Raw genomic sequence first — 26,558 nt, forward strand, 5'->3', positions numbered from 1 at the left:
CGCCTCCCTCATCGCTCTCAACACCGGCCGACTCCCAGATTGCCATCAAGCCACACCACGACACACCCACGGACCTTTCTGCTGCCACGCCTGCAAATTCACCTGCATCCGGACCTGCCTCACTCCAGTACCCGCCAAGCCGACCTCCAGCAGCACCCACCTCAAGTGCATCCTGCTCAACACCCGCTCCGTCCACAGGCACGCCGTCGAACTCTGGAACCTCCTAGACGCCACAGCACCTGACGTTGCCTTCTTCACGGAGACCTGGATGAACGCCTCTTCAGCTCCCGACATCGCCATCGCCATCCCAGAGGGCTACAAGATCGTCCGCAGGGACCGCAACGCCAACCAGATGGGAGGAGGCATCGCCATCATCCACAGGAACACCATCCGTCTCACGACCAGCACCGACAACACCCTGACCACCGCCGAACACCTGCATTTCCAGATCCACACCGACCCGAAGACCACCCTCAGAGGCACCCTGATCTACCGACCCCCGGGACCACGCACACAATTCTGCGAGGACATCGCCGACTTCGTCAGCCCGCATGCCCTCCCCTCCGCCGACTACATCCTCCTGGGGGACCTCAACTTCCACCTGGAGAACAACAACGACCGCAACACCAGCACCCTGCTCGACAACCTCGCCAATCTTGGACTCAAGCAGCTGGTGTCCACCCCCACCCACCTCGCCGGACACACACTCAACGCAGTCTTCTCCTCCAGCACAGACATCAACTTCAGCCACGCCACAGAGCTGCAATGGACGGACCACAGCTGCGTCCACTTCACCTTCAAGAGAACGACGACCCACCACCACCAGCAACAGGCAGCCCGCAGAAGCTGGAACAAGATCACAGCAGACCAGCTCGCCACCTCCCTGAGCCAGCACCCTCCTGCCAGCTCATCGAACCCCAGCCAGGCCGCCGACAACCTCACGAAGTGGATCAGCATCTGCGCGGACGAGCTCGCCCCGATGAGGACCCCGCCCAGCAGACCCGGCAGCAAGAAAGCCCCGTGGTTCACCGACGAACTCAAGAGCTCCAAGAAGAACTGCCGAGCCCTCGAGAAAGTCTGGAAAAGGGATCCTACACCAGACAACAGGACCACCTTCAAGCTGGCCACCCGGAAGCACCACCAGCTGATCCGCGCCGCCAAGAAAACTGCATTCAAGGACCGGCTGGACAACAACGCACACAACTGCAAGGAACTCTTCAACACCGTGAAAGAGCTATCCAACCCCAGCGCAGGAAACAACAACATCACCCCATCGCAAGACCTCTGCAACTCCCTCGCTTCATACTTCCACAACAAGATCAAGGACATACACAACAGCTTCAACAACCAAACAACGCACACCAAGACCGAACAACCACCCCCCACCACCACCCTCCACGCCTGGACCCCGATCAGCACCGAAGACACCATCCGCACGATGAACTCCATCCACTCCGGATCACCGACTGACCCCTGCCCTCACCACGTCTTCAACAAGGCCGACGCCGTCATCGCACCCCACCTGCGAGACATCATCAACACATCCTTCGACACCGCCACCTTCCCCGAGAGCTGGAAGCACGCCGAACTCACCGCTCTACTCAAGAAACCCACAGCGGACCCCACCGAACTCAAGAATTACCGCCCCATCTCGCTCCTCCCGTTTCCCGCCAAAGTCATCGAGAAGACCGTCAACAAGCAGATGACCGCCTTCCTCGAGACGAATGGATCCCTCGACCCCTCACAGTCCGGCTTCCGAGCCAATCACAGCACCGAGACCGCCCTCCTCGCCGCCACCGATGACATCCGAGCCCTGATGGACAACGGAGAAACAGCGGCCCTCATCCTCCTAGACCTCTCCGCGGCATTCGACACTGTCTGCCACCGCACCCTAGTACAGCGCCTCAGCAACGTCGGAATCCAGGACAAGGCGCTGGAATGGATCATCTCCTTCCTCGACGGCAGAACACAGAGAGTCCGCCTACCACCGTACAAGTCAGAGGCCTCCAAAGTCATCTGCGGCGTCCCCCAAGGATCCTCGCTGAGCCCCACCCTCTTCAACGTCTACATGAGCCCCCTTGCGGCCATCGCACGCCAACACAACCTCAGCATAATCTCCTACGCCGACGACACCCAGCTGATCCTCTCCCTGACCAACGACCCCGCCGCCGCCAGAGCCAACCTGCACGAAGGGATGAAAGAAGTAGCCAAGTGGATGACGACCAGCCGCCTGAAACTGAACTCTGACAAGACGGAGGTCCTCATCCTGGGCTCTTCACCCTCCGCCTGGGACGACTCCTGGTGGCCTCCCGCCCTGGGCACCGCACCCAAACCGACAGACCATGCACGCAACCTGGGCTTCATCCTGGACTCCTCCCTCTCCATGACCAGACAAGTCAACAACGTCTCCTCGGCTTGCTTCAACATCCTACGCATGCTACGGAAGATCTTCTGGTGGATCCCCACCGAGACCAGGAAGACCGTCACCCAGGCCCTCGTCACCAGCCGACTGGACTACGGCAACGCCCTCTACGCCGGTACCACCGCCAAGCTCCAGAAGAGACTCCAGCGGATCCAGAACGCCTCAGCCAGACTCATCCTCGACATCCCACGAACCAGCCACATCTCCGGACACCTGAGAGACCTTCACTGGCTCCCCGTCAACAAAAGAATCACCTTCCGCCTCCTCACCCACGCACACAAAGCCCTACACGACCAAGGCCCGAGCTACCTCAACAACCGGATCAACTTCTACGCTCCCAAACGCCACCTCCGATCAGCCAACCACGCCCTCGCCGCCGTCCCCCGCATCCGAAGAGCGACTACAGGAGGTAGGTCCTTCTCCTACCTGGCCGCCAAGACCTGGAACTCCCTCCCGACCGACCTGCGCCTGACCCGAGACAACCTCTCCTTCAGGAAGAAGCTGAAGACCTGGCTGTTCGAGCAGTAGCGGCACCCCCCCTCCCCCAGCGCCTTGAGACCCTACGGGTATGTAGCGCGCTATATAAATGTCATTGATTGAGCAAAGCAACTTCCTGCATTGCTAAATGGCATTATAGGCGGCAATAATGTCAGTTCCATTTGGAATACATACAAGATGTTAAGAATATTTTCACAGGTTGTCAATTAAGGAGGAAGGGGAGGTGAAAGATATGCTGCACCTTCACCCGTCACACATACAGGAGTCACAAAAAGCAATGATATTGAAGAAATGTCCTCAAAAATTGCCGATCCACTGCGGCGCTCATCACAGCCCCCTTGTGATTTGGCAAAGTGATTTTCAAATCCTGCCTTAATGATAAAAACACCCAGTCACAAACCCACTCACAGACCCACACAGAATTCGCCAACGCACTGCCAACGCACTGCCAGTGGACAATATACTGCGCCATAACTTGCCCTTCCGTCATCTGACAGTATACTGCTAGGATATCCTGGGCCAGGACCCCGGACATTGAAACTGTTGTATCTCCTCCTCCCCACGATCCACCAAAGGACTAATCACCTGCCAATACTGCCACTTCTCCTGTGACAAATTACCCTCCAGCCCACAAGACCAAGACCACCCTGTAACCGCTCCACTGTATCCTGCTCAACTCCAGCTCACTTTGCAAACATGCCACAGAAATCTGGAACACCATCACCACTCTCTCCATGGTTGTTGACTTCATCACTGAAACACGGCTCAACCCCTCCTTGAAACCTGACATCATCACCCCAATCCCAAAGGCTACATGATGATAAACCATGACTGCACCAACAAAAGAGGCAGAGTCACCCGTCATCTTCAAGAAAACCATCAGATGCACTATCACCAATGATGTCTCCACACCTCTCATGGAACACCTCAACTTCCTACTACCAACTGACATGAACATCACAATAAGAGGTACACTATCCTATAGACCCCCAGAACTAAGAGCACTTTCTGCTACGCCATCCTAAATCTCAACACCTCCCCTCCAAGCGATTGACTTACATCACCAACTCCTACTCGGCAGCTCAACTTCCACATTGATGAACCCAACAGCGCCAACTCTATTGCCCGCCTGGAGAACCTGAACAGGATCTGCCTCAACCAACCGGTCAATGAACCCATGCACAAAGCTGAACACACACTCAACACTGTCTTGACGTCCAGCAACAGAATTGAATTTATTTATTTTTATTTCGGAAGTTTTCTATAGCGCTGTCAAGACCCGGAGGTAACAGAGCGCTTTACAGTAAGAGAAAGACAAAGATCTGCATAAACATGACATATGAAAGGTATTAGCATTCAAGGAGTAACATAGGAAGCGGAATATGATTGTGCTGCCGAACTTCTTTGGTTACAAGATTAGTTGAAGTCACAATAGTACAGGGGTTGCTTGCTGGCCCCGGTTATCCGCAACCGAGGGAGCGGATAAGGAACAAGGATTTGAGTTGCCTTTTGAATTCCACAAAAGATGGAATAGTTCTGATGTGCTGGGGGATGGAATTCCAGATTTTGGGGGCGTTTCCAGTGAACGAGCAGTCAGCTGTTTTTTTCTTTCTAGTTTTAGGTAGGATGAGCAGGAAGGAGTTGGAGCTTCTCAGATTCCTGGCTTGGCCTGCTTTTTTGAGTTTTTTTGCCAGGTATTCGGGTTTGCCGGTATGGAGGGCTTTGTGGGTTAGGCAGGCCGTTCTGAAGTTGCTTCGCATTTCCACTGGGAGCCATTTGAGTTCCTTGAGTACTGGGGAGATGTGATCCGATTTTTTGATGCCGGTGATCATTCTGGCTGCCGCATGTAATGTTGTTTTGATCGGAGCCAATCTCGATTTAGGGATACCTGTTAGGATTGCGTTCCCATAGTCCAGTCTTGACAGTACCAGAGATTGCGTGGCCATTTTGAAATCCTTGTTCGGGATGTAGGGTTTGATCTTGTTCAAAAGTCTGAGGTTAGAGAATGCACCTCTGGCCCCGTTCTTGATGTGTTTTGTCATGTTTAATTTGGGGTCTATGATGATGCCAAGAGATTTGACAGAGTCGGCTAGAGTAAGATTTCCTTTGAGGGCATCAATTGCTATTAGCCATTCATTCGGTGATTTGAGGGTTGTCATCCTTGTTCGAGATGAGGAGTGTCTCAGTTTTGTCTGGATTCAGTTTCAGGTGATTGTTTGTCAGCCATTGTTGAACATCTTTCAGGACATTGTTTAGTCTGTGAATGTCAGTGAGAGAGGAAGTTTCCAGATAGATTTGTGTATCGTCCGCATAGAGGTGGAAGCGGATGTTGGCTTTCCTGAGTAATTTGGAAAGTGGTTCCATATAGATATTGAAAAGCTGAGGCGAGAGCACCGATCCTTGGGGGACGCCCTTATTGACCTGCTGGGTTTCGGAGGTGAAGTTCTTGATTTTTATGAATTGTGTTTGATTGTGAATGAATGAGGAGAACCATTTGAGAACTACTTCGCCGAGGCCAGCTCTCTCTTGAAGAGCCTTGGTGAGGAGTTTGTGGTCCACCGTATCGAATGCTGCGGAGAGGTCAAGGAGAATGAGGAGGCAGCATTTGTCTGAATCAAGAGATCCGTGGATATCATCGATGATGTTCAGTATTGCTGTTTCTGTGCTGCATCCTTGTCTGAATCCAGATTGGAGGGGGTTTAGGAGATTGATGTTGTCCAGATGTTGAGTCAGTTGCAGAAGTACGCAGCGTTCCAGTATTTTGGAGAGTAAAGGGAGGTTAGATATTGGTCTGAAATTGTTCAGGTCTGTTGAGTCAAGGCCTGTTTTTTTCAGCAGGCGGGCAACTTGCCCCATTTTTAGGCAGTCAGGGAACACTCCACTTTTTAGGGAGCTGTTAATGATTTTGCCCCATATATGTGCAAAAGTGTGCTTCATTTTCTTGATTAGTGAGGGAGGAATGAGGTCAGAGATATGTGATGATGGTTTGGAGAAAGCGATCAGTGAGATTATCTCTGCATCTGGAACGGGGCGAAAGCTAATCCAGGGGGTGCTCAATGGCCCGGGAGAGATGGCCTGAGGGGCGGCTGAGCTGGTCTTCTTGGGGTGTGAATTGTTGAAGTCGAGTGAAAGTTTGATTCTTGTGATCTTGTCGTCGAAGAAGAGGGCGAAATTGTCACATAGTTCTTTGGACGCCTGTACAGAAGAGGACAGTGGTTTGGAGGTTTGTTGTCTGATGATGCTGTAAAGCTCCTTCGGTCTGTTTTTGGCTTTGTCCAGTGCCTCGCGGAAGAAGCTGGATTTTTTGTTTTTGATGTGGTTGTTGTATTTCCTGCGGGCTGCTTTCAGTTGATCACGGAAGATGGCCGTTGGGTTATATCTCCATTTTCTCTCCTTGGCTCTTAGGGTTCTCCTTTCTGCGTTGAGGTCAGCGTTGAACCAAGTTCTGGAAGGGATAGCTCTACTTCTTTTGAGCTTTAGTGGCGCTAGTTTGTCGAGTATGGACACTAGCTCGGAATTGTAGCAGTCGGTGAGCTCATTGGTGGAAAGGTGCGCTTTGTTAGCCGGAAGAAGAGAGCTTAACTGACCATCCAGAATATCCAGGGGTATTTGTGAGAGGTTTCTAGTCCATTTGGTGGGGTCCGGGGGAGGTTTGTGTGAGGTAATGGGGTGATTAATATAAAAGAGGATCAAGTGGTGGTCTGACCAGTCGACGGGGAGGATGTGATTGTAAATGTAAATGTATAGGCATTTATATAGCGCACTACTTACCCGTAGGGTCCCAAGGCGCTTCGACCGCTGCGAAACCCTTCCTGGCTTCCCTGAGAGATGGTCCCTTAATGGGTATCTCCAGGGTGAGACCAGGCATCCCCGGCGGTCTGGTGGGGCCGTTAGTGAAGATGAGGCAAGCTAATGCCCAGAGTTGCCGAGTGTGATCGCTGATCAGAGTGGGCACCGAGGCGAGAGAATTATCGAGTCCGCTGACCCGGTCCAGAAACCTGCCGCGCCGGGAATCGAACCCTGGTCCCGGGCCGTCCTCTGCTCTCGGGTCTGCCGCCTCTAACCAGTGAGCCACACTACTTCACCGTTGACCGTGATTGAATTCTTTTTTGAGATGATAGCATCCAATGTGGCTCCTTTGTAATGAGTCTCCTCGGTGCAGTGTTGTTTAAGGTTGTTATCATGGAGGAGGCTGGATAGCGATTGGATTAGGGGATTGTGTGTCTCGCTCCAGCGAAGATTCAGATTGCCAAGAATTAGGTTGTTGGAGTCGCTGAGTGCGTCTTGTGCAATCAGGTCGGAAAGTTGTTCTCCAAAAGAGTTGTTTTTACCTGGGGGGTGGTAGCGCAGGTGACATAGTAGAGAATCCTTTTCTTTGGTCTTGATGATGGTGGATAAGCATTCAAATGAGCCGTAATCAAAAGAGGTAGTTTCCGAAATGTCCAGGCTGTCCTTGTGGATGATAGCTACCCCTCCTCCCCGCTGCTTTAACCTGTCTTTGGTAATGAGGGAGAAGCCGGGTGGTACCAGCAAGTCAAGGCAGGGAGGGGAAATCTTATTTAGCCAGGTCTCTGTGAGGAATGCAATGTCAATATCGTGGGTGAGGATGGCTTTAGCTAGTTCAGTTGCGTGCATTGAGGCCGATCTACAGTTGATTAGTAAGCAGTTGGAGAATTGCTCCTGATTACTGGCCGAATTATCTATAGTCTCCCTTGGTATGGCGGTGAGGACTGGGTGTCTCTGAGGTTTGGTGCTGGGTGGGTCTTTCCGGTGACCTGTGATTACTTGGATTTTGGTTTTGGGCGAATCGGACGCCACACCACAGAACTCACCTGAACTGACCACACCTTCGTAGTCTTCACCCTCTCAGACACCTAATCACCTGTAAACCTGAGTCTTCAACAGACTTTGACCAGGCTGTGCAGAACTTTGCCGCCTGGATCATCGACTGATAGATTGATTGATTGATTAATTTTTATTGTTTGGTTACTCAAAACCATTACATAAAACACATTAAAAACAGAGTACAAAATTATAAAAGATTTAAAACAGCAAGTTAGTCAGCTGGTAGGTCTGTATAGTGTATCCCTAGGCACTGGCAAACTCAAAAGAATAGTGTCTATGCAAGGGCAGCCCCGCCTGCGACTGCAATGTCTTTAATCGTTCATGCTCTGGGTAGCCATCAGCTTGGCCTGTGTCTGTTGGATAAACTTTCCAAAGGAGGCCATTTGCTTTACTATAGTCAATGTGTATTGTTGATGGGCCGCCTCCTTTGCGGTACGTGTCCCCGTTTGTCGTAGGATTGGCCTAAGATAAAGGTTGCGTGCTGCACGCAGGCCCGGACAGCAAAGTAATAGATGGGCCAGTGACTCTCGTTATAATTGCAGAGCCTGCATTCCGGGACTCCCCGACCTGTCCGTTCGAGTGCATATAGTTCTTTAGTAGGCAGGGGGTGTAGTCTATAGGCTAAAATCCTGTGAAGGGCAGGGCGGGCCACCGCCTGCGTAAGATGATATTTGGGATTATGCATTATGCGCGGCAGGCATAGGGACTCATGGAAACCTCGTTTTGCCAGTGACTCCATATCCATTTCCCGGGAGCGGATGCGAACTTGTTTTTTGATGGTATTTTTAATTGCCGCATAATTAGCTAGCTCGGGATTCCAATGATCAGTGGCGAGATTGAGGAGTTCCTTCGCCATGGTGAAGGTGGTTGACCAAGGGTTCCCGGGTTCCGTAAAGATGTATTTCAGAACTGCCTTCAATGACTTGTCTTGTGCCGCTATTATGAGATAATGATATTTACACAGGGCAAGTACGTTTGGTTTAGATAACTTGTCACACAGGTGTTGGTGATTGGGCTTGACTCACTGATTAGCTTAGAGTATATCCTTTTAATTTTTTCAAATGAATTGGTCTCATTTCATATAATTTCTTTCGCAGCTATACCCCTGAAGAAGAGACTCAGGTCTCGAAATGCATTGGGTGTGAAGTTAATAATGTACATTGTAATGTTGATTGTAACATACGAAATTATTTGAAAAATATTGTTTTTGTAAAATTCTTCCATGAACATTGTGGAAATATAAAAAATTCGAATGAACAAATGATAAAATGAATTGAATGTTTCATTGCTTAAACACTTTCTGTTGTTGCGTGTTGTTGTCCCAGTTGCCCTTGAGGGGCTGGGCCTCCAAAGTATATTTACACAGGGCAGCCATCTCTTCCAGTTTTTGTTGGTTGAGCGAAAATTCTAGGCGGACAAGGGTGTTTCTGGTGCACTTCGGTAGTAAGAATAATTTCTTATACGCTCTGCAGTTGATTTTTTCCAGTTCCTTGTTAAATTTACCCGGGAACGCTTGTTGGGCATAATTGAGGGCCGGCATTAATTTTGCCTTGAGTACTCTTTGGATAGCTATTGTCGATGGGCTGTGTAGAGTGGCTTGTAATTTGCAGAGCGCATAGGTGATAGTTTTCCCTTTGCTTTGATTTTCTTTAGATGGGCACCAGAACACCCCGTCTCGTGATAGCAGACACCCTAGTAAGTGTATTGCTGTGTGCTTTCCAAAGTGAGATGGCCAAGCCTCCATTTGGCTAGTTTTTTGTTTGGGTAGTGACCAAAAATTACTATCTTTGACTTGGAAGAGTTAGCTACCAGCCGGTTCTTATCATTGTAAGTTGCCAGGGCGGTCAGCCCCTTTTGCAAGCCAATCTTGGTATGATCCAGAAGTACCAGGTCGTCAGCATATTGCATGAACTGGATTTTAGTTCCACCAATCCTTGGAGTGGCTAGAGCTGCCCCGGACAAGGCTATCTCCATGTCTGCAGTGTATAGATTGAACAACAGAGGTGCTAGAACGCACCCCTGTTTTAACCCTCGATCCGTGTCAATCTTCTCAGATAGGAAATCGCTCGAGAGTTTGATTCGGAGCCACGTTTTTTGATACAACGATTGGATTGCTCTTAATAGGGTCAGATTGATGTTCCATTGGACCAGCTTTCTCCATAGGATGGTACGGTCTACCCCATCGAATGCTGCTGAGTAGTCGATGAAGCAGGCAAATAAAGGGACACTCTTACGCAACCGAGCTTGGTGGGCCTGATAAGAAAGAGCAGTGATGTTGTCTGCGGTTGAGGACCCGGGTCTGAACCGGTTTGGCAGAGGGGCAGGAGACCTTCTTCACTTGCCCAATCTGCGAGATCTGTCAAAATGGCACTGGAATAGGCTTTGCCCTCGATGTCCAGGAGGGCTATCAATCGATAGTTGGACGGGTCTGATTTAGGCCCTTTCTTATGGATTGGGTGTAAGAGCGAACCTCTCCAGGAGTCTGGCACATCCCCCAAGAGCCAGCATTCGGCGTATAGGTGGGTCAGGTTTTCCACCCAAAATTCTTTATTCGCTTTAAACAATAGTCCTGTGAGGCCGTTAGGGCCCAGGGCGCCGTTATGTCTGATTTTTTAAAAACATTTTGGACACTAGTAGTTTACCAGGCGGCGCCTTACTGTGGGAGGTGGAATCTGGTTCTTCTCTTGGTGTAAATGCATTCTTGGATTGAAGGGCGACTTGATCTTCATTGTATAAAGTTTTTACGTGGGCAACCCAAGTGGGGGCCTCGAGGGAGTTTTCTCTGTGATTTGGATCTCGTCCGAGCTTGCTTAGATAGCTCCAGAATTCTTGCGAGATCATCTACTGTACTGACAGAGTCACCCCGCTGAAACCTACAAAAACCAATAGGAGCCCCAAACATGCCAGCTGGTTCACTTCAAATCTCAGGACCTCGCTGACAGAGCTGCACACTAAACAACCCCCAGCAACTATCACTGGCACATCAATTAAGACAAGAAAGCAGCCATCACCACACACATCAACTCTGCTTGCAACCATACAAAGAAACTATTCAAAATAGTCATATAATTCTCCAACCTGACACCAATGGAAAACACCATCCACCCCTCCCAAGAACTCTGTGACACCCTCTCATAATACTTCCACAGCAAAATCACCAACAATTTCAACATCCAACCCTCCATCATCAACCAAGATGAGCTCACCCAACCAGCAAAGACCAGCCAAACCATCACCAATTTGTCACCGCTCACCACACTGACGACTTCCGCCATCATGTTTTTCCATCCACTCTGGGATGACCACCAACCCAAGACACCCACCACCTCTACAATGTCACAATGAACCCAATCAGCACAAAACTCACCAGCATCCTCAACACCTCCATCTCCACAGCAACCTCCCTGGTCAGATGGAAGCATGCAGACGTCAGATCCCTCTGAAGGAAAGCCTCCAGTGACCCCAACGATCTCAAAAATGATCTTCCGATCTCCCTGCTCCCCTTCCTGGCCAAGGTTTTTGACAAAGTCATCAACCATCATCTCACCAAATTCCTGCAACAAATCCACTTACTAGTTGCCTCCAAATCAGGATATTGTGATAACCACAGCACTAAAAATGAACTGATTGATGCCTCAGATGACAGCAGAACACTCCTCAACGGTAGAGCAATAGTGGAACTGATCCTCGTTGACCTCTTCGCTGCATTCGACATAGTGTCTCCCAGCATCATCAATGACAAATTCCAAAACTTAGGCATACACCAAGACTCCCTCAATTGGATCACCTCCTGCTTCCTAGGACGCACACTGAGTATCTGACTGCCTCCCTTCACCTCCGCACTCAAAGACATCATATGTGGCATACCACAAGGATCATCCCACAGCCCCACCCTGTTGAACATCTACAGGACCACCTCGCTGATGTCGTCAGATCCCACGAACTCAACATAATCTCCTACGCACACAACACTCAACTGATCCTCTCGCCCACCGAGGATGCCATCAACACCAAAACCAACTTACACAAAAAGCCAAGACCAACAAGGCCTAATGGATGAGAGCCAAGTGCCTCCGACTTAACTCCCACAAAACTTAAGTTCTGATCTTCGGGAAGGACACTTCTACATGGGACCACAGCCAGTGGAGTGCAGAACTCGGCCCACACCGATGACTACGCAGGCAACCTCTGCATCATCCACAACAGCCAACTGACTATGAAATGACAAGTTAGTGCAGTTGGCTCCTCCTGCTACCACACTCTTAGCATCCTCTGCAAAAGCTCAAAATGAAACCCAACCAACACCAAAAAGACTGTCACTCATGCCTTGTCACCAGCCATACCGGCTACGGTAATGCCCTCTACACTGGCATCTCTATCAAACTTCTCAGAAAACATCAGACCATACAGGCCACAGTGACCAGACATATCCAGGACCTCCCCAAATTAGCCCACATTGTCCCCCACTTGAAAGACCTCAGGTGGCTCCCCTCCTAGAAAATATGCTAGTTTAAGATCCACATGCACATCTACAAAGCCCTCCATGACCTTGGACCACCCATCAATTAAACTTGCAGCAACCCACCAGACACCTACGCTTCTTTTCACTCACCCTCAGAGTCACACAACCTCTCCATCTGCCACATCCACAGTGGTGGCTGTTTCTTCTCCTACATCACAGCCAAGACCTAGAACAACCTTCCCCTCCAGCCCTGTATGCTCCCCTTTGCTGACAGACGTCCGAAAAATACTCCAGACCTGGCTCTTCGACTGAGGTACAGAGCCCAGAAACGCCTGGGGTGACAGTGTTGCGCTTTAACAATGCTGACTGATTGAATGATTGATTTATTTTTATTCTATATGTAGCATGAAGTTTGTGTGCCTTAAAGTGCTTTTAAAGAAATAATTTTAAACATAAAAACAAGGAGTAGATCAATATTTATTGAGTTTTTTATGTGTATTATTGAGTTTTGAGTTTCCGACCCATGTCACCTTCTAGAACGAGCCTTGGACTGTTCTCAGAGTGAGGAAGGGCAGTGCTTGCTTTTTGAGTTGGGGCAAAAATAGCTCAAGCAACTCTCACAGGACCACTAGAAGCCACTGGTTTAATATCCTCAGGCCAAATAGATACTCCCCATGTTCAAATAAAATTCTGAGAGAATAAACAAATGTTTTACCCTAAAAATTAGATTAATTGGAAATATTAATAATGTGCATCAGTGTTTGTACTTTGAAAATAAGCATATAAGAAAGCTGCATGAGATTCTAAAATACTGGTAACATCAGATCAGCCATGCATGTCCAGATCGCATCCGGCAGTTTAAATCTTTTTGCTAATTGAAAAATATATGCTTTCTTACAGGGAGCAAGAGCTATCTAACTGCATTTAAGGATTGTGGAACTCCCTCCAGCAGAACTGCCTGTGGTAAAACCCTCTCCTTCAGGACATCCATGACTGTTGTTCAGATAAGTAGAACATGCTGCGACTCCGACTACTGCAACGGTGGAGCTATACAGGGTACGTAGAGGCTGAGGCTTCAACTGCCATAACACTGCAGATATACAGGGTACGTGCAGGCTGAGACTCCGATTATCAATATGCTGCCGACATACAGGGTAGGCATAGGCTGAGGCTCCGATTACTATAACATTGCAGATATACAGGGCACGTACAGACTGAGACTTTGACTACCATAACACTGCAGATATACAGGGTACATACAGGCTGAGACTCTGACAGCCATAACACTGCAGATATACAGGGTACATACAGGATGAGACTCCGACTATCATAATGCTGCAGACATACAGGGTACCTGCAGGCTGAGACTCTACCTACCATAATGCTGCATACATCATGGTATGTACAGGCGGAGACTCCAACTAACATAATACTGTGGACATACAGGGTATGTACAGGCTGAGACGCTGAATGGTTTGGATCAGTAGACCATGCTAGAACTCTGACTAATGTAATGGTGGAGATATATACGGTACGTACAGGCTAAGACTCCGACTACAATATCGCTGCAGACATACATGGTACATACAGGCTGAGACTCTGACAACCATAACACTGCAGATATACAGGGTACATACAGGCTGAGACTCTGACTACCATAAAGCTGTGGCCATACCAGCTATGTACAAACTGGGACTCTGAATACCATGATAATGTGGACATACAGGGTGTGTAGAGGCTGAGACTCATACTACTGTAATATTGCAGACATTCAAGGTACGCACAGTATAAGACTCTGAATGCCATAACGCTGGTGACAGGGTATGTACCGGCTGTGCCTGAGAGCACCATAACCCTGCAGATGTACAGGGTGCATACAGGCTGAGACTCTGGCTACCATAACACTGCAGACATGCAGACTATGTTCAGTGAATTCTACAAAACCCAACAAGACCTCCAAACATGCAAGCTGGTATACCCCAGAACGCAGGATCACAAAGCGCAACTGCCATCAATTGTCGAAACAATGGCGTGGCACCAAGAGCCCTGTTGACAGAGTAGCTCACAAAACAGTACTCAGCAACTTTCAACAGCACATCAAAGAAGCCAAGACAGCAGCCATCACCACCTGCATCAACTCCGCTGCCAACCACACAAAGAAACTGTTCAAAATAGCCATAGAGAACACCTTCCTCCCCTCCCAAAAACTCTGCAACATCCTCTCAGACTACTCCCAAAGCAAGGTACACAACATCTACAATATTTTCAACATTCAACTTACCACACTAAACCCCAATGACCTCAATTAACCAGTGAACACCAGCCAAACCATCACCACATGGTCACCACACTCCGCCCTTACCATCTCAGCCAATATGTCTACCATTCACTCCATAGCTCCCACCGACCACTGCCTTGCAATGAACCTAATCAGCATGCAACTCACCAGCATACTAAATACCTTCATCTCCACAGCAACCTATCTGAACAGATGGAAACATGTAGATGTCAGACCCTCCTAAAGAAAGCCTCCGCTGACCCCAACAACATCAAACATTATTGTCCGATCTCCCTGTGCCCTTACCCAGCCAAAGGTCTAAAGAAGCCATTAACCAGTCATCAACCAGCAGTTCACAAAAATCCTGGGCTAACCCACCAACTGAATGCCATTTTATCAAGATTCCATGCCAACCACAGCACTGAGACCAAGTTGAATGCCTCCACAGATGATGTCAGAACACTCCATGGAGAAACTGTGGACCTGAATCTAATCAACCTCTCCATGGCATTCAGCACAGTCTCCCACAACACTCTCATGAACAGACTCCACAACATAGGCATACAGTAAGACTCCCTCAAGTGGATCACCACCTTCCTTACAGAACGTACACAGAGCATCTGACTGCATGCCTTCATCTCCACACCCAAAGACATAATTTGTGTCATACTGCAAAGATCATCCCTCTGCCCCACCCTGTTCAACATCTACATGACCCCTGGACTCAACATAATCTCCTCCGCAGACAACATTCAATTGAGTTTGTCACTCACTGAGGACTCCTCCAAAGCCAAAACCAACTTCTACAACATCAAGATCAATATAAACACATGGATGAGAGACAACTGCCCCCAACTAAACTCCAACAAAACTGAAGTAATTATTTTGAGGAAGAACACCTCCACATGGGACCACAGCTGATGGCATTTAGAACTCCGACCCACGCCCACACTGACCGACCATGCATGCAGCCTCAGCATCATCCTCGACAGCCAACTGATCATCAAATGACAAGTCAATGCAGTTGTCTCCTCCTGCTTCCACACACTATGCTTGCTCCACAGAATATTCAGATGAATCCCAACCAAAATCAGAAGGCTCATCACTCTGACCCTCGTCACAAGCCACCTCAACTACAGCTATGCCCTCTACGCAGACATCTCCACTCAGCTCCTCACAAGACTGCAGACCATACAGAAAGTTGCAGCCAGACTTATCCAGAACCTCCCCAAGTGAACTTGCATCTCATCCCACCTGAGAGAACTTCACAGGCCCCATCTATAAAAAAAAGACCATTTCAATATCCTCACACACACCTACAATGCCCTCCATGACCTAGGACTGGCCCACCTCAACCATTGACTGAACTTCCACCAAACCGATAGACACCTGCGCTCCTATTCGCATACACATTCATGTCTCCCGCATCCATTGCAGCCGCAGCATTGACTACTTCTTCTACATTATTGCCAAGACTTGTAACAGCCGCCCCTTCATCCAGCTCCCTTACTGGCAGACTTCAGAATGAGACCCAATACCTGGCTCTTTGACAGAAACACAAAGCCCAAATTCCACAAATGGTTACAGTGATGCGCTTTACAACTGAATTGTAGGTGATTGATTGACTTTATAGATTTTTAAGAAGTATAACCTGCACAGTGCTTGTCTTTTCATTTGTTCCACTCTCTGTTGTTTTAGCACCCGCTGTCGATGAACGCCCCAATGGATATAAATGTAGAGAGTGCTTCAATTATCATTCCGCAGATGCCTGCACAACCGAAAAGGAGATTCTGTGCACTGGGCAGGAGAAGGCATGTGGCTTTTTCTCTGGAAAAGCGGCCTTTCCAGGTGACTTAGACCGTTTTCTTGCAATTTTGAGTTTTTCAAAGCCACTAAATGTCCAAACTAAGTAGCATTTTGTACAATTGAAATGCTTGTCCAATTCACACAATTATGGATAGTAGCTGATTTTCAAGAAGAATGTATTCCTTCTGGAAGTCTGGATAAAGCCAGCTAGGTTTTTTGTTCTCATAAATACTGGTTGAACATTGCAAAATAAGTCGGGATGGGCCCAACTCGTGTATTTCAATGTAGCATAATCATGGTTAATTACTGGTGAGAAGAGTAATTCTCTGATTAGCGCTATTTCTTAGCATGAATATGCCCCCTCGCTTCCAAAATGGGTGTGAGAATTTCCCTTCAACGGATAACGCTTAGGGACTGATTCTGATGTTAGACTGAGAGGAGTCTGTCCGACATCGGTTGGGAACTGGAAGTGAATGATCTCCTGTCATCAGTTCCATCCCAGCAAGTAGGATGCAAAAAAAATGTCTATACTTTACAATGGGAGCATGCATTCCAGATGGAATGCCTGCTCTCATTGTAAAGAGCAGGGGTGCATTTCATCCCTGCATCCCGTGTCAGATACATCTTGGTGCCTGCCACCGGGTGCAGGGATCAACAGGAGGGCACCATAAGAGCTTTCTAGTCTACCATTCAGTGCCTTGCACCCAAGGGGGCCTCGCTGGAGGCCCCCAAAGACAGATTCCCAAAGCCTTTCTGTGTCAGAAAGGCTGGCACAGAAAGACTTTGGGAATCTGCTATTGCAATCCCTCGGCCGGAAGAAACCGGCCGAGGGATTACTGAAGTCTTTCGGAAAGGCGGACGGACTCTCCGAACCCATGGGAAGCCATTTGGAAATTCAATTCTGAATCCCTTCCCATTAACCCCATCAAAATGGGTAGGTCGGAAAGGAATCTGAGGAGCCCATTACGATGTGGGCTGAAGGGCTCCAACTGATGGTCAGAACTATTTCAACTCACATCGTAATCGTGCCCTCAATGTAAAAGAACACGAATAGTGAGCACAGGCAGCCGCTTATGCTTGCTAAATATGTTCTCGCAGTAGGATTTTTCCCCAACTTAGGGCCCGATTCCTATCTCATTCGGAAAGCATACCGAACAACTCAGGCCTGGAATGCCTTCGGGACGACTCATATTGGGAGAGTCTGACCGAATGAGTATGGTGCATGTGAATGCATCTGGATACGATTCGTCAGGCTTCCGATGGCTTCAATGGGAGCCTGTGTTCTGAACTCGAACACAGGCTTGCATTGACCAAAGCGTTGGTTGGGGACAATCGAGCACCCTGTGGCGGGCACCCCTTGGTGCCTGCCACACTGAGCATGGTTGGGAAGAGGAGACCCATGGGTATTCCCACAGGCCCGATTCGGATGGCCTTGGGAGAAGGGGGCCCTGCTACAGGCACCCAAAGACCGATTCCTGCAGTCTTTTCTGTTCCAGGTAAAGCGCAAACCGAATCAGAAAGGCTGTACAAATCATTCATCGTACTTGCACACTCAGAAAACCTAGTCCATAGAGCTGTACGAATCGGCTACGGAAGGCTCTATCTCTCGGAATGCCTTCTGGAACCGATTCGGTCAGCACTAAGGGTTTCCGGGCATCGTACTTGGTCGTTCGGAACTTGGGGCAAATCGGTCGGAAACAAGAGCTCTGGATTGGTTTAGACAAAATCCGATTCAGAGCCATTCTGACTGAGATTGGAAACGAGACCTTAATTCTGGAATTTAGCATAATCTTCTTAGCTCAAAATGTTCTCTGGAATCCAAATTGAGGATGCATTTTGTGCTAAGAAATCGAAGTAATTGTGCTCCTTGGGTAGGATTTACCCCCCAACTTACTCCTTCAATGTAGCTCTATTTTAATCCAAAATGGGCACAAGAATGCATATTACACTAAGAAATAGCATAAAATGCAGATAAAAAAACTAATTGCAAGTGAGAGCAGCCTCTCAACCTGGCATAATGTGCTCTTACGGTAGGATTCCCCTATCCCCTCAATTACTCATAATTACATGATTAGGAGTAATCACAACATGTTTGTTAATTCACCATCAAAAGGTAATGTGGAAATACAAAAATGACGCTGATTACTCCATTGTAGTTAAAATTCCCCCTTGCCTAAAAATACGGCACATATAGGTCAGAGGGTATTCAGACAAAATATTTTTTTTAAATATCGCCATACCAAAATATTGAGATATGGAAATATTGTTGCGTGTATATCGATTTTGAGGTAAGTAATATTTATGTTATGAATATCAAACTCATTATTATTGTTTGCAAAAATGTAGGAGCCTATTACAATGGGGGGCGTAAAGTTTTCCGACCCCCATCATCGGTTTCAATTCCAACCGTATATTTATGCATCAGCTGGTCGGAATTAAAACCATCCGGTCATTCCCGTGTTTTCCGACGGGCTTAAGGATCTCAACTGCAAATCAAAATTGGCTCGTAATCGCAAGGGGCGCGTCTTTCCGCTCTTAGGATTACGAAGCACGATATCCGGTTTGGTTTCCATGCCAGCCTATCCGACATGTGAACCATGTCACAAAGCATGTTTGGGGACCCACAGCAGTACCCCCTTGTGTGGGCGGCCTCCGGTTGGGCACCATAGGTGTATGGGGACCCATGTTGATCCCTGCACCCTGTGGCAGGCTTCTTGAGGGGCCTGCCATGGGGTGCATTGATGAACAACACCTCCCATTTTCCTATTGGAGCATGTATCACAGCCCTTTTAAGGCCATAATGCATGCTCCCATAGGGAAATGTAAGAATGCGACTGAACAGTGTTCAGTCGCGTCCTAATGAGGCGGGTGGAACCGCTGACCAGAAGTTGGTCAGTCCCATTTACGAGACAGCGTCCGCCCAACATTATATTCACCTCCATAGTTGTTTGAAATATCATTTTTTTATTTGTGTTATGTATTTTTATTATATATTTTGAATGTAAATGATGTGAATTTGTTGTGTAATTATTGTTAACGTTTTTTGATATTTTTGTTATATTTGTAGTAGTTATTAAATTGAATGTTATATTTTTTTGATTTTTAGTGCCATAGTGGGTTGTAGGTTTATTGGGGTATAGGCTGGGAAGTAAATTAATTTTAACACAATAATGAATATTTTTATTTAATACTATTTATTTAATACATTTTTAATTATGTTAATAGAGCTATTATTTATTTTGTATGTACATTTTATGTGCAGGATGTGGAACTTATAGGGGTAAAGGTTGGGAAGTAATATATTTCTAATTACTTAATGATCACTTGGTAATTATTAATAATTAATTAATTAATTGATCATTAATCATTTTAATTGTTTTCTTCTTGGGTGCAGGTTTTGGGGTTTATCGGGGTAAAGGGTGGAAAGTAATTTACTTTTTAATTAATGAATACTTCATTTTTAATGAATATAAATTAATTAATTGACAATTAATTATGTTGATTGTGTAATTTGTGTCAAGTGCGGTTTGTGTGATAAATGGTGGGAAATCATTTATTTGTCATTAATTCATAGTAAGTTGCTAATTGATATTAACTAATTGATAGTTAACTATGTTAATTGTGTAATTAATATTTTTTAGATGAGGGTTGTGGGGTTTATAGGGGTAACTGATGGGGAGTAAACTCATTTAAATTAGTTCATAATTATTTGGTTAATGCTATTAATTATTTAATTGACAATTATTTTTTTAATTTTGTAATAAAGTATTATCAAAGTTGAATTTCGGGTGTGAGTTTCAGGGTTCATAGGGGTAAAGGGTAAGTTGCTAATTATTTTCAATGCATTAATATTTATTTAGTAATTAGTAATATGTGTTTCATTGCTAATTATGTTAATTGTACAATTAAACTTTTTAAAAAAGATTTAGGATGTGGGTTGTGCGTTTTGTAGGGGTATGAGGTGGGGAGCAAATTATTTTTAACTGATGAATAATTAGTTATTAAATTGTAAGTTAATTATATTAATTGTGTAAATACTTTTCTGTTAAGTTTGAGTGTGTGTAAAATATTTATAATTCATTAATAATTTGCTTTTAAGTTACGTTTTAGGTGCAGGTTGTGAGTTTTTTGTGTTCATAGGGTGAGTAGTAACTAAATTAAATTCATGTAAGAATTCTTTTTTATATTACTAATTTCTAAATTAAAATATTTATTTGTATGAAAATTATGTTTGTATTTTATTTATAATAATATGTTTAGTTAATTGTGATATGTATTTAACATTGTAATATGTTTTCAATTTTTTAATATTAAAACATTGATTATATTTGTAATTTTTTGTACATATTTATATTTTTCTTTATTTACTTTGCTTTTTAAATAATTGTAGGTAGGTTGTTTATAATGCTGCTCTGAATAGAAAATGTTCCCCCGCAGAAATAAAACACTTTCTTTACTGTTGTGCTGACTGGAGTGGGAATAGCAAATATTACCCCTCCGCTATACAGCACTTTCCCTACTATTGCACTGAGTAGAGTGGGAATAGCATATCTTACCCCTCAACTATCTGAAACTTTCTCTACTGTTCCTTTTAATGGAGGGAGATTTGTAAATGTTCCCGTTTTATTATTTTTGTGTTGCTTGAAGTGGGAATAGTAAATATTTTCTATATTTACAATATTCGTTTTTAGTTGTTTGCATACATTGTAGTAGGAACCGTATATGTATTAAACTGTATATTTTATAATTTATTTTATATTGTTATTAATTATATTATCATGTTTTTTTTTTTTGAAATTATAATATGTATAATTATTAATGGTTTTAACGTGTAAACAATTTTATTAAATTTAAAGTTGTTAACTTTCTGTATTTAACTAGTATGGGTTGCTTTTTAAAGATTTTATTTTATTGGTATCTATATATATATACATTTTTATTCGTTAAAGAAATTTGTAATTATAATAGAAATTATAATTATTTGTTTAATAAATGTTTTTCTAAGAATATATACGTAACTATGTATATTCATTAATATATATGTGTGTTTAACTTTCTAAATTAGGTTTATTAGTTAAAGTAGATATAATATATATATTGTATTTTTTTTAATTAATGTTACAATTTAATATATTTAATATGTGCTATTTCATTTTATATACATTTAAAAAAAGATATTTAATACCATGATATTAACGACATCAGTATTTTTTTCAAATATTTTTGTCCTTACCATTATAGGTACAGGATGACGATATTTTTGACATTAATATTTTGGTCATGAATATTTAGTATGGGGATACTTTGGGGTAGATATTCTGTCAGAGAAAGGGGTCACAATCTAGTTTCAAATGTGTGAAGTATGATCATTAGGGCGACCACAGACTGTGGCTCTGAATCTGAGTATCTAGAATCAGGAATACAAACAAGCAGGCATGTTCTGACTCATATTTAGGAGAGGAGATGTATTTAGCGGAGTAAATGTGGCAAAGTGGCCACAGCTGCCAAACTTGGAACTGGGAAACTAGGTTTGTGTCCAGGGGTCAGCTCCACATCCGGTGATTCTACACAAATTACTTAGGACCTGATTTATATCTTGGCGGATGGGTTACTCGATCACAATGGTGTCAGATATCCCGTCTGCTGAAATATAAATCCCAAAGTATATAATGGGATTTATATTTCGGTGGATGGAATATAAAATACTGTATTGATCTAATGTACCTATTAACAATTTAAAGTACATACACCAGAGGCAGCAGATTCACATAACAGGTGTCTGTTAAATACTCCTCTTCTTGCAGCTGTCAGTTTGTAAACAAATCTGGTGCACTGGGTATTAGGAGATCATTTGTGAGGGGGGGGGGGCAAAATGTTGACCTCCTAGCAGCCTCCTCCAGGTTTAATCCGGCACTGAGAGTTCCCAAGCAACAACCCATGGTTTCTGCCATAAAGACCGAGGTCTTAACAATAGTTGACAAGGCTTAGTGCTCAAAAGTACACTTCTATGAAGCTGCCATTAAAAAGAAGAAATGCTTTTATTTCCTCTAACGTTTCCTACTTTGCATGTGTGTTCTTCAGTACAGCAGTGTAAGCATTTTATTTTATACTGAAAGTGTACCTTTCCTGCACAAAACCAATTCTAGACATTAACTAGATACTTTTGCACCATGCTGTAAAGGTTTGTTCACGGTGCTAGGGAAAGGTTTGTGTATCAATGCTACTGAGAGAGCAGGACAGTGTCATATCTTAGTAGTGATTTCCTGCTTGCTCTCTCTAGAACAACTCATTGATCAAATGTTTTATTCTGCAGTGCAATCCAAAACATTTTCGAAAATGTGGACCCATTTGTGTCATGTCATCTGGAGCTCTCTAATGCCCTTTGGTCAAGTTGCCACTCCTGGGGAGAGGAGTTGGCCTAACGGCTAAGGCGGTAGTCCTTGAATCTGGGGAACTGGATTCGAGTCACGGCAACAACGCCGAACATCCAGTGATTCTGGGCAAATCACTTAATCTCCCTTGGCCTAAGAAAAAAAAATTAATGTGTCCTCATTTAACGCAACTGGTGCTATCTAAAGCGTTTTGATTCCTGATTTGGGTCAAGTTTGCTCTATATAAATCTCCGTAAAATAAAATTAAAAAATATCAAAAAGTTTAAAAAAGTATATGAGTTCATGTGTGATAAAAGGCATTAAATAGCACTCAGGACGCTGGTGTGAGTTGGCACAAGGTTCCAGTTATCTGCAATATTTGGGCCCGAATGATAAGACAAAGGGAACTGCAGGGATCAGAGTGGGAAGGGAAGTCATCTGGAATAAGACAATGCAAAGACTTGTGGGAGACTCTTCTAGGATTTCCATTCGAGGTTGGTTGATTCAAGGACTTTACAATCTGAAAGGGAATCAAAGCACACAATTTACATGCTATGAAGATGGTAGGGATGCTGCTGACATACTATAAGTTGTTAGAAGCCCCCAAAGGGGGGGTTACTATATGGGGTGAGATAACATACATGGCATCATTAAGACATTGTTTGGGCGTGCCCTCGCAAGGTCACTGGGGTCAGCCTTCCAAACCCCTAGTTAGAAGGACTTGGTAAAGGTGTCAATCTGAATTAGAATCTATTTTGGACTGCAACCTACACACAACCCATTGAGCAATACTGCATAGTAATTGATCACTGGTAATGATCAGTCCCACAAGATGAATTCAGGGACACAGTGGAGCTCCAAACCCAATTCCGTTAATGAATTACACACTTGAATTATCAATAGGAAACAGAATCCGTATTTTAAAACTTTTATTTGAAAATACTATCCTAGTGCTTGGAATATGAATGGGAACCATACAGAATATGAAAACTAATGCAGGAAAGCATGGTCTCCCGAGCAAGAACAAGAAGAAAATCTCTACCACTGTCTTTGAATCGTATCACCCTCTCTTTATTTCTAAGCGATATACGTAAGGTCAGAGATGGTCCACACAACATACTTGTGTTTTTGTTATTAAATAACAATTTAGTCATTCCCTACTGCAGCTTGGGAGAGGCTGGCACATGAACAGCAATCAGCTAAAGGCCACTTCACCCTGCTGTTTCCTCAGACTGAGGATGGTTCTGCAATCAGAATGACGTCTGGCCTAATAGCCCTGGCGCAAAATCCCTCTCTCACATATGGTTTCTATGAGTTTTTATACTCTCTGACTGCTGATGTTATCTTATATTTTGAAAACAATAATGCGACCCTTGACCTTCCAGGTAGGTCGCTCCCCCCCGCTGCAGCTCCACCTGCGCTTGTGCCCACATCTTGGTCTGTTTCTGTCCATTCCTGGGCACTGCTCTTTCCCTCGCCCCCGTGCCCACTGCTCACTTGCCGCCGCTGCTGCCCCTGTGGCCTGCCCCCTCTGTGCCCATTTGCAGTACCCTGCCTCCCGCCTCCCAGCTGCTCCTCCCTCCCAGCTCCCCTTCAAATGGCGGCAGCTGCGCGGGAGCGCAGCGAACGCACCGAGCGGGCGCGCCGCTGGTGCGCCGAAGGTGTGCCTAAGGCAAGCCCGTCTGCGCCTGTCCGAGCCTGGACCACGCCCAGCACCAGAACCCCTGGACCCCGCAAACGCCACGACACCAGACTCCACTACAACGGCAGCAGCCTCCACACACTCAACACCGGCCGAAACCACACCTGCTTCCAGGCCACCCTGAATCGGACCCACGGACCCTTCTCCTGCCGCACCTGCAGCTTCACCTGCGACAGAACCACAAAACCTCCAAGGACTGGACCCAACCACCTCCACTGCATACTCCTCAACACCTGCTCCGCTCGCAAACATGCCATCGAGCTCTGGGATCTGTTCGACATCTCCGCCCCAGAAGTGGCCTTCCTGACCGAGACCTGGTGGACCGACTCCTCGGTTTGTTTGTAAAAGCTTATCTCAGTTCTGGGTAGCTGTGGCTTAGAGCAATCAGGCTTTATTACAGGAATAAGCATGAAGCATTAAGAAGTATCAAAACAGTTGAATAAGAAGAAAATGCAACACAATAAAAATCTACCTCCAATGTATAAAAAAAAGGTAGTAATGTCATCCTTAAGTGGAGTAGTGTGGCTCACTGGTTAGAGGCGGCAGGCCTGAGAGCAGAAGTCAGCCTGGGACCAGGGTTCAATTCCGGACGCGGCAGGGTCGTGGACCTTGGTCAGCGGACTCGATAATTCTCGCTTCGGTGCTTACTCTAATCAGGGGTTCCACTCGGCAACTCTGGGCATTAGCTTGCCTAATCTCCACAACGGCCCCACCAATTCCGGGGATGCCTGGCTCCACCTTGGGGACTCCCAGCAAGGGACCATCCCACAGGGAAAGCCAGGACGGGTTCCCCAGAGTTATACAGCGCCGGGACGCCCCGTTGCTGGGGCAGCTGTGCGCTTTACAAGTATACTACATTTACTACATTTACATTTACATTTAAATCGACACTTGGAAATATGACGTTCCAAACAAACATTACATCAAAGCTGTTCCCTTAACGCAACAAATCATTGGAAACTACTGCAACCTGTGATTTAGGTTTAGCCATGAAAAGTAACCTGAATACAGCTATATAGGCACATTTGTGGCAACCAGCTCTTGCATGGAGATGACCAATAAGATCAGATACAGTGGCGACTCCTTTGCAGTGGAGGAGGAGCATTGCGCCATTGCCAGGCTCAGAGCCAGCATATGTAAATTAAAACAGTGTTCTTGCATTGTTTTAATATTTAATTGTCGGTACTTAATCAGCGCTGTTGGGAGGGGCGGGCCGAGGTATTGGAGGGGAGGAGGAGTGCTAGTGCACGCCACTCTCTAAGTGCACATATGTATTTTGGCCAGCCGTCTTAGGCTGACCAAAACACACATGCGCACTTAGGTTTTCTCCAGCCAGTTGCATTGAGCAGCCGGCTGGAGAAATCCCACAGATTCCCTGGGCTGAGTAGGGTGTTTTTTCTGCCTGCTAAGACCAATCCCTACACTGCTCGGAGATTGGACAGGGAGTCTGTACCATGGCCTGCTGGGACCAGCAGACAGAAAGAGGAAAGGCAGCACAAGGAGATGTGACGCTGGAGCGGCCGGCGGCAAAGGTAAGTATTATTTTTTTTAATATTCAATCCCCCCAAACTCCCTGCAAGGCCTCCTATGCTACCCCATCCGCCCCACAATCCTATGTTTATGGTGGCCGCTGCTAATCAGATAACTTTCCGTCAAAGCAGTTTCTAGTCCAATTCCATGGTCTATGGTAGGCCTGGACGTAACTCACAGAGTTTTCCTTAGTGGAGTTCCACGTAGTTACCCAAACACTCAACAAAATTCCCTTGAGTTCCGCGAGCAGCAGAGCTGCAGTAAGTCGTGATGCATGCAATGAATTTTAGCCCAGGGAGATTGCCCATGCTGTAAAATCACAGCAAACGATGCCACATGGTGCGCCAGAGAGTGCTGCTTCTATCTTACCCTTGAGTGGATTTTCGGCGCAAGTGACAGCTTTCACAGCACGAGTGCCAGCTGTCTTAACGCAAGCGGCAGTAAGGTGGCCTAGTGCTTAATTTTCTTGATTGCCAACTTATTGCTGCAAGCAAGAAAAAAATCTACCACACACCCGTTGGAGTTTTTTTGAAACTCCGTGCTCCAAGCAGAGCGCGGAGTGGGCAAAACTTTCATGGACTACAAGGAGGGGCAGAGTTTACTGCTCACTCCTACTCTATGCTTGAACTGCCATAGACATCAAT

General features: G+C 46.0%; 1 protein-coding gene across 2 annotated transcripts in view; it reads left to right on the forward strand.

Moving 5' to 3' along the window:
• Positions 1-26,558, forward strand: part of LOC144828284 (uncharacterized) — a 210,623-nt gene that overhangs the window by 174,337 nt on the left and 9,728 nt on the right. For both annotated transcript variants that reach the window (XM_078686365.1, XM_078686366.1), the window contains 2 exons: positions 13,128-13,283; positions 16,204-16,353. In XM_078686365.1, the coding sequence (XP_078542491.1) occupies positions 13,128-13,283; positions 16,204-16,353 (306 nt within the window). The remainder of the gene's footprint in view (positions 1-13,127; positions 13,284-16,203; positions 16,354-26,558) is intronic.

This window comes from Lissotriton helveticus, chromosome 4_1, assembly GCF_964261635.1.
Source record: "Lissotriton helveticus chromosome 4_1, aLisHel1.1, whole genome shotgun sequence".
Classification (NCBI taxonomy): domain Eukaryota; kingdom Metazoa; phylum Chordata; class Amphibia; order Caudata; family Salamandridae; genus Lissotriton; species Lissotriton helveticus.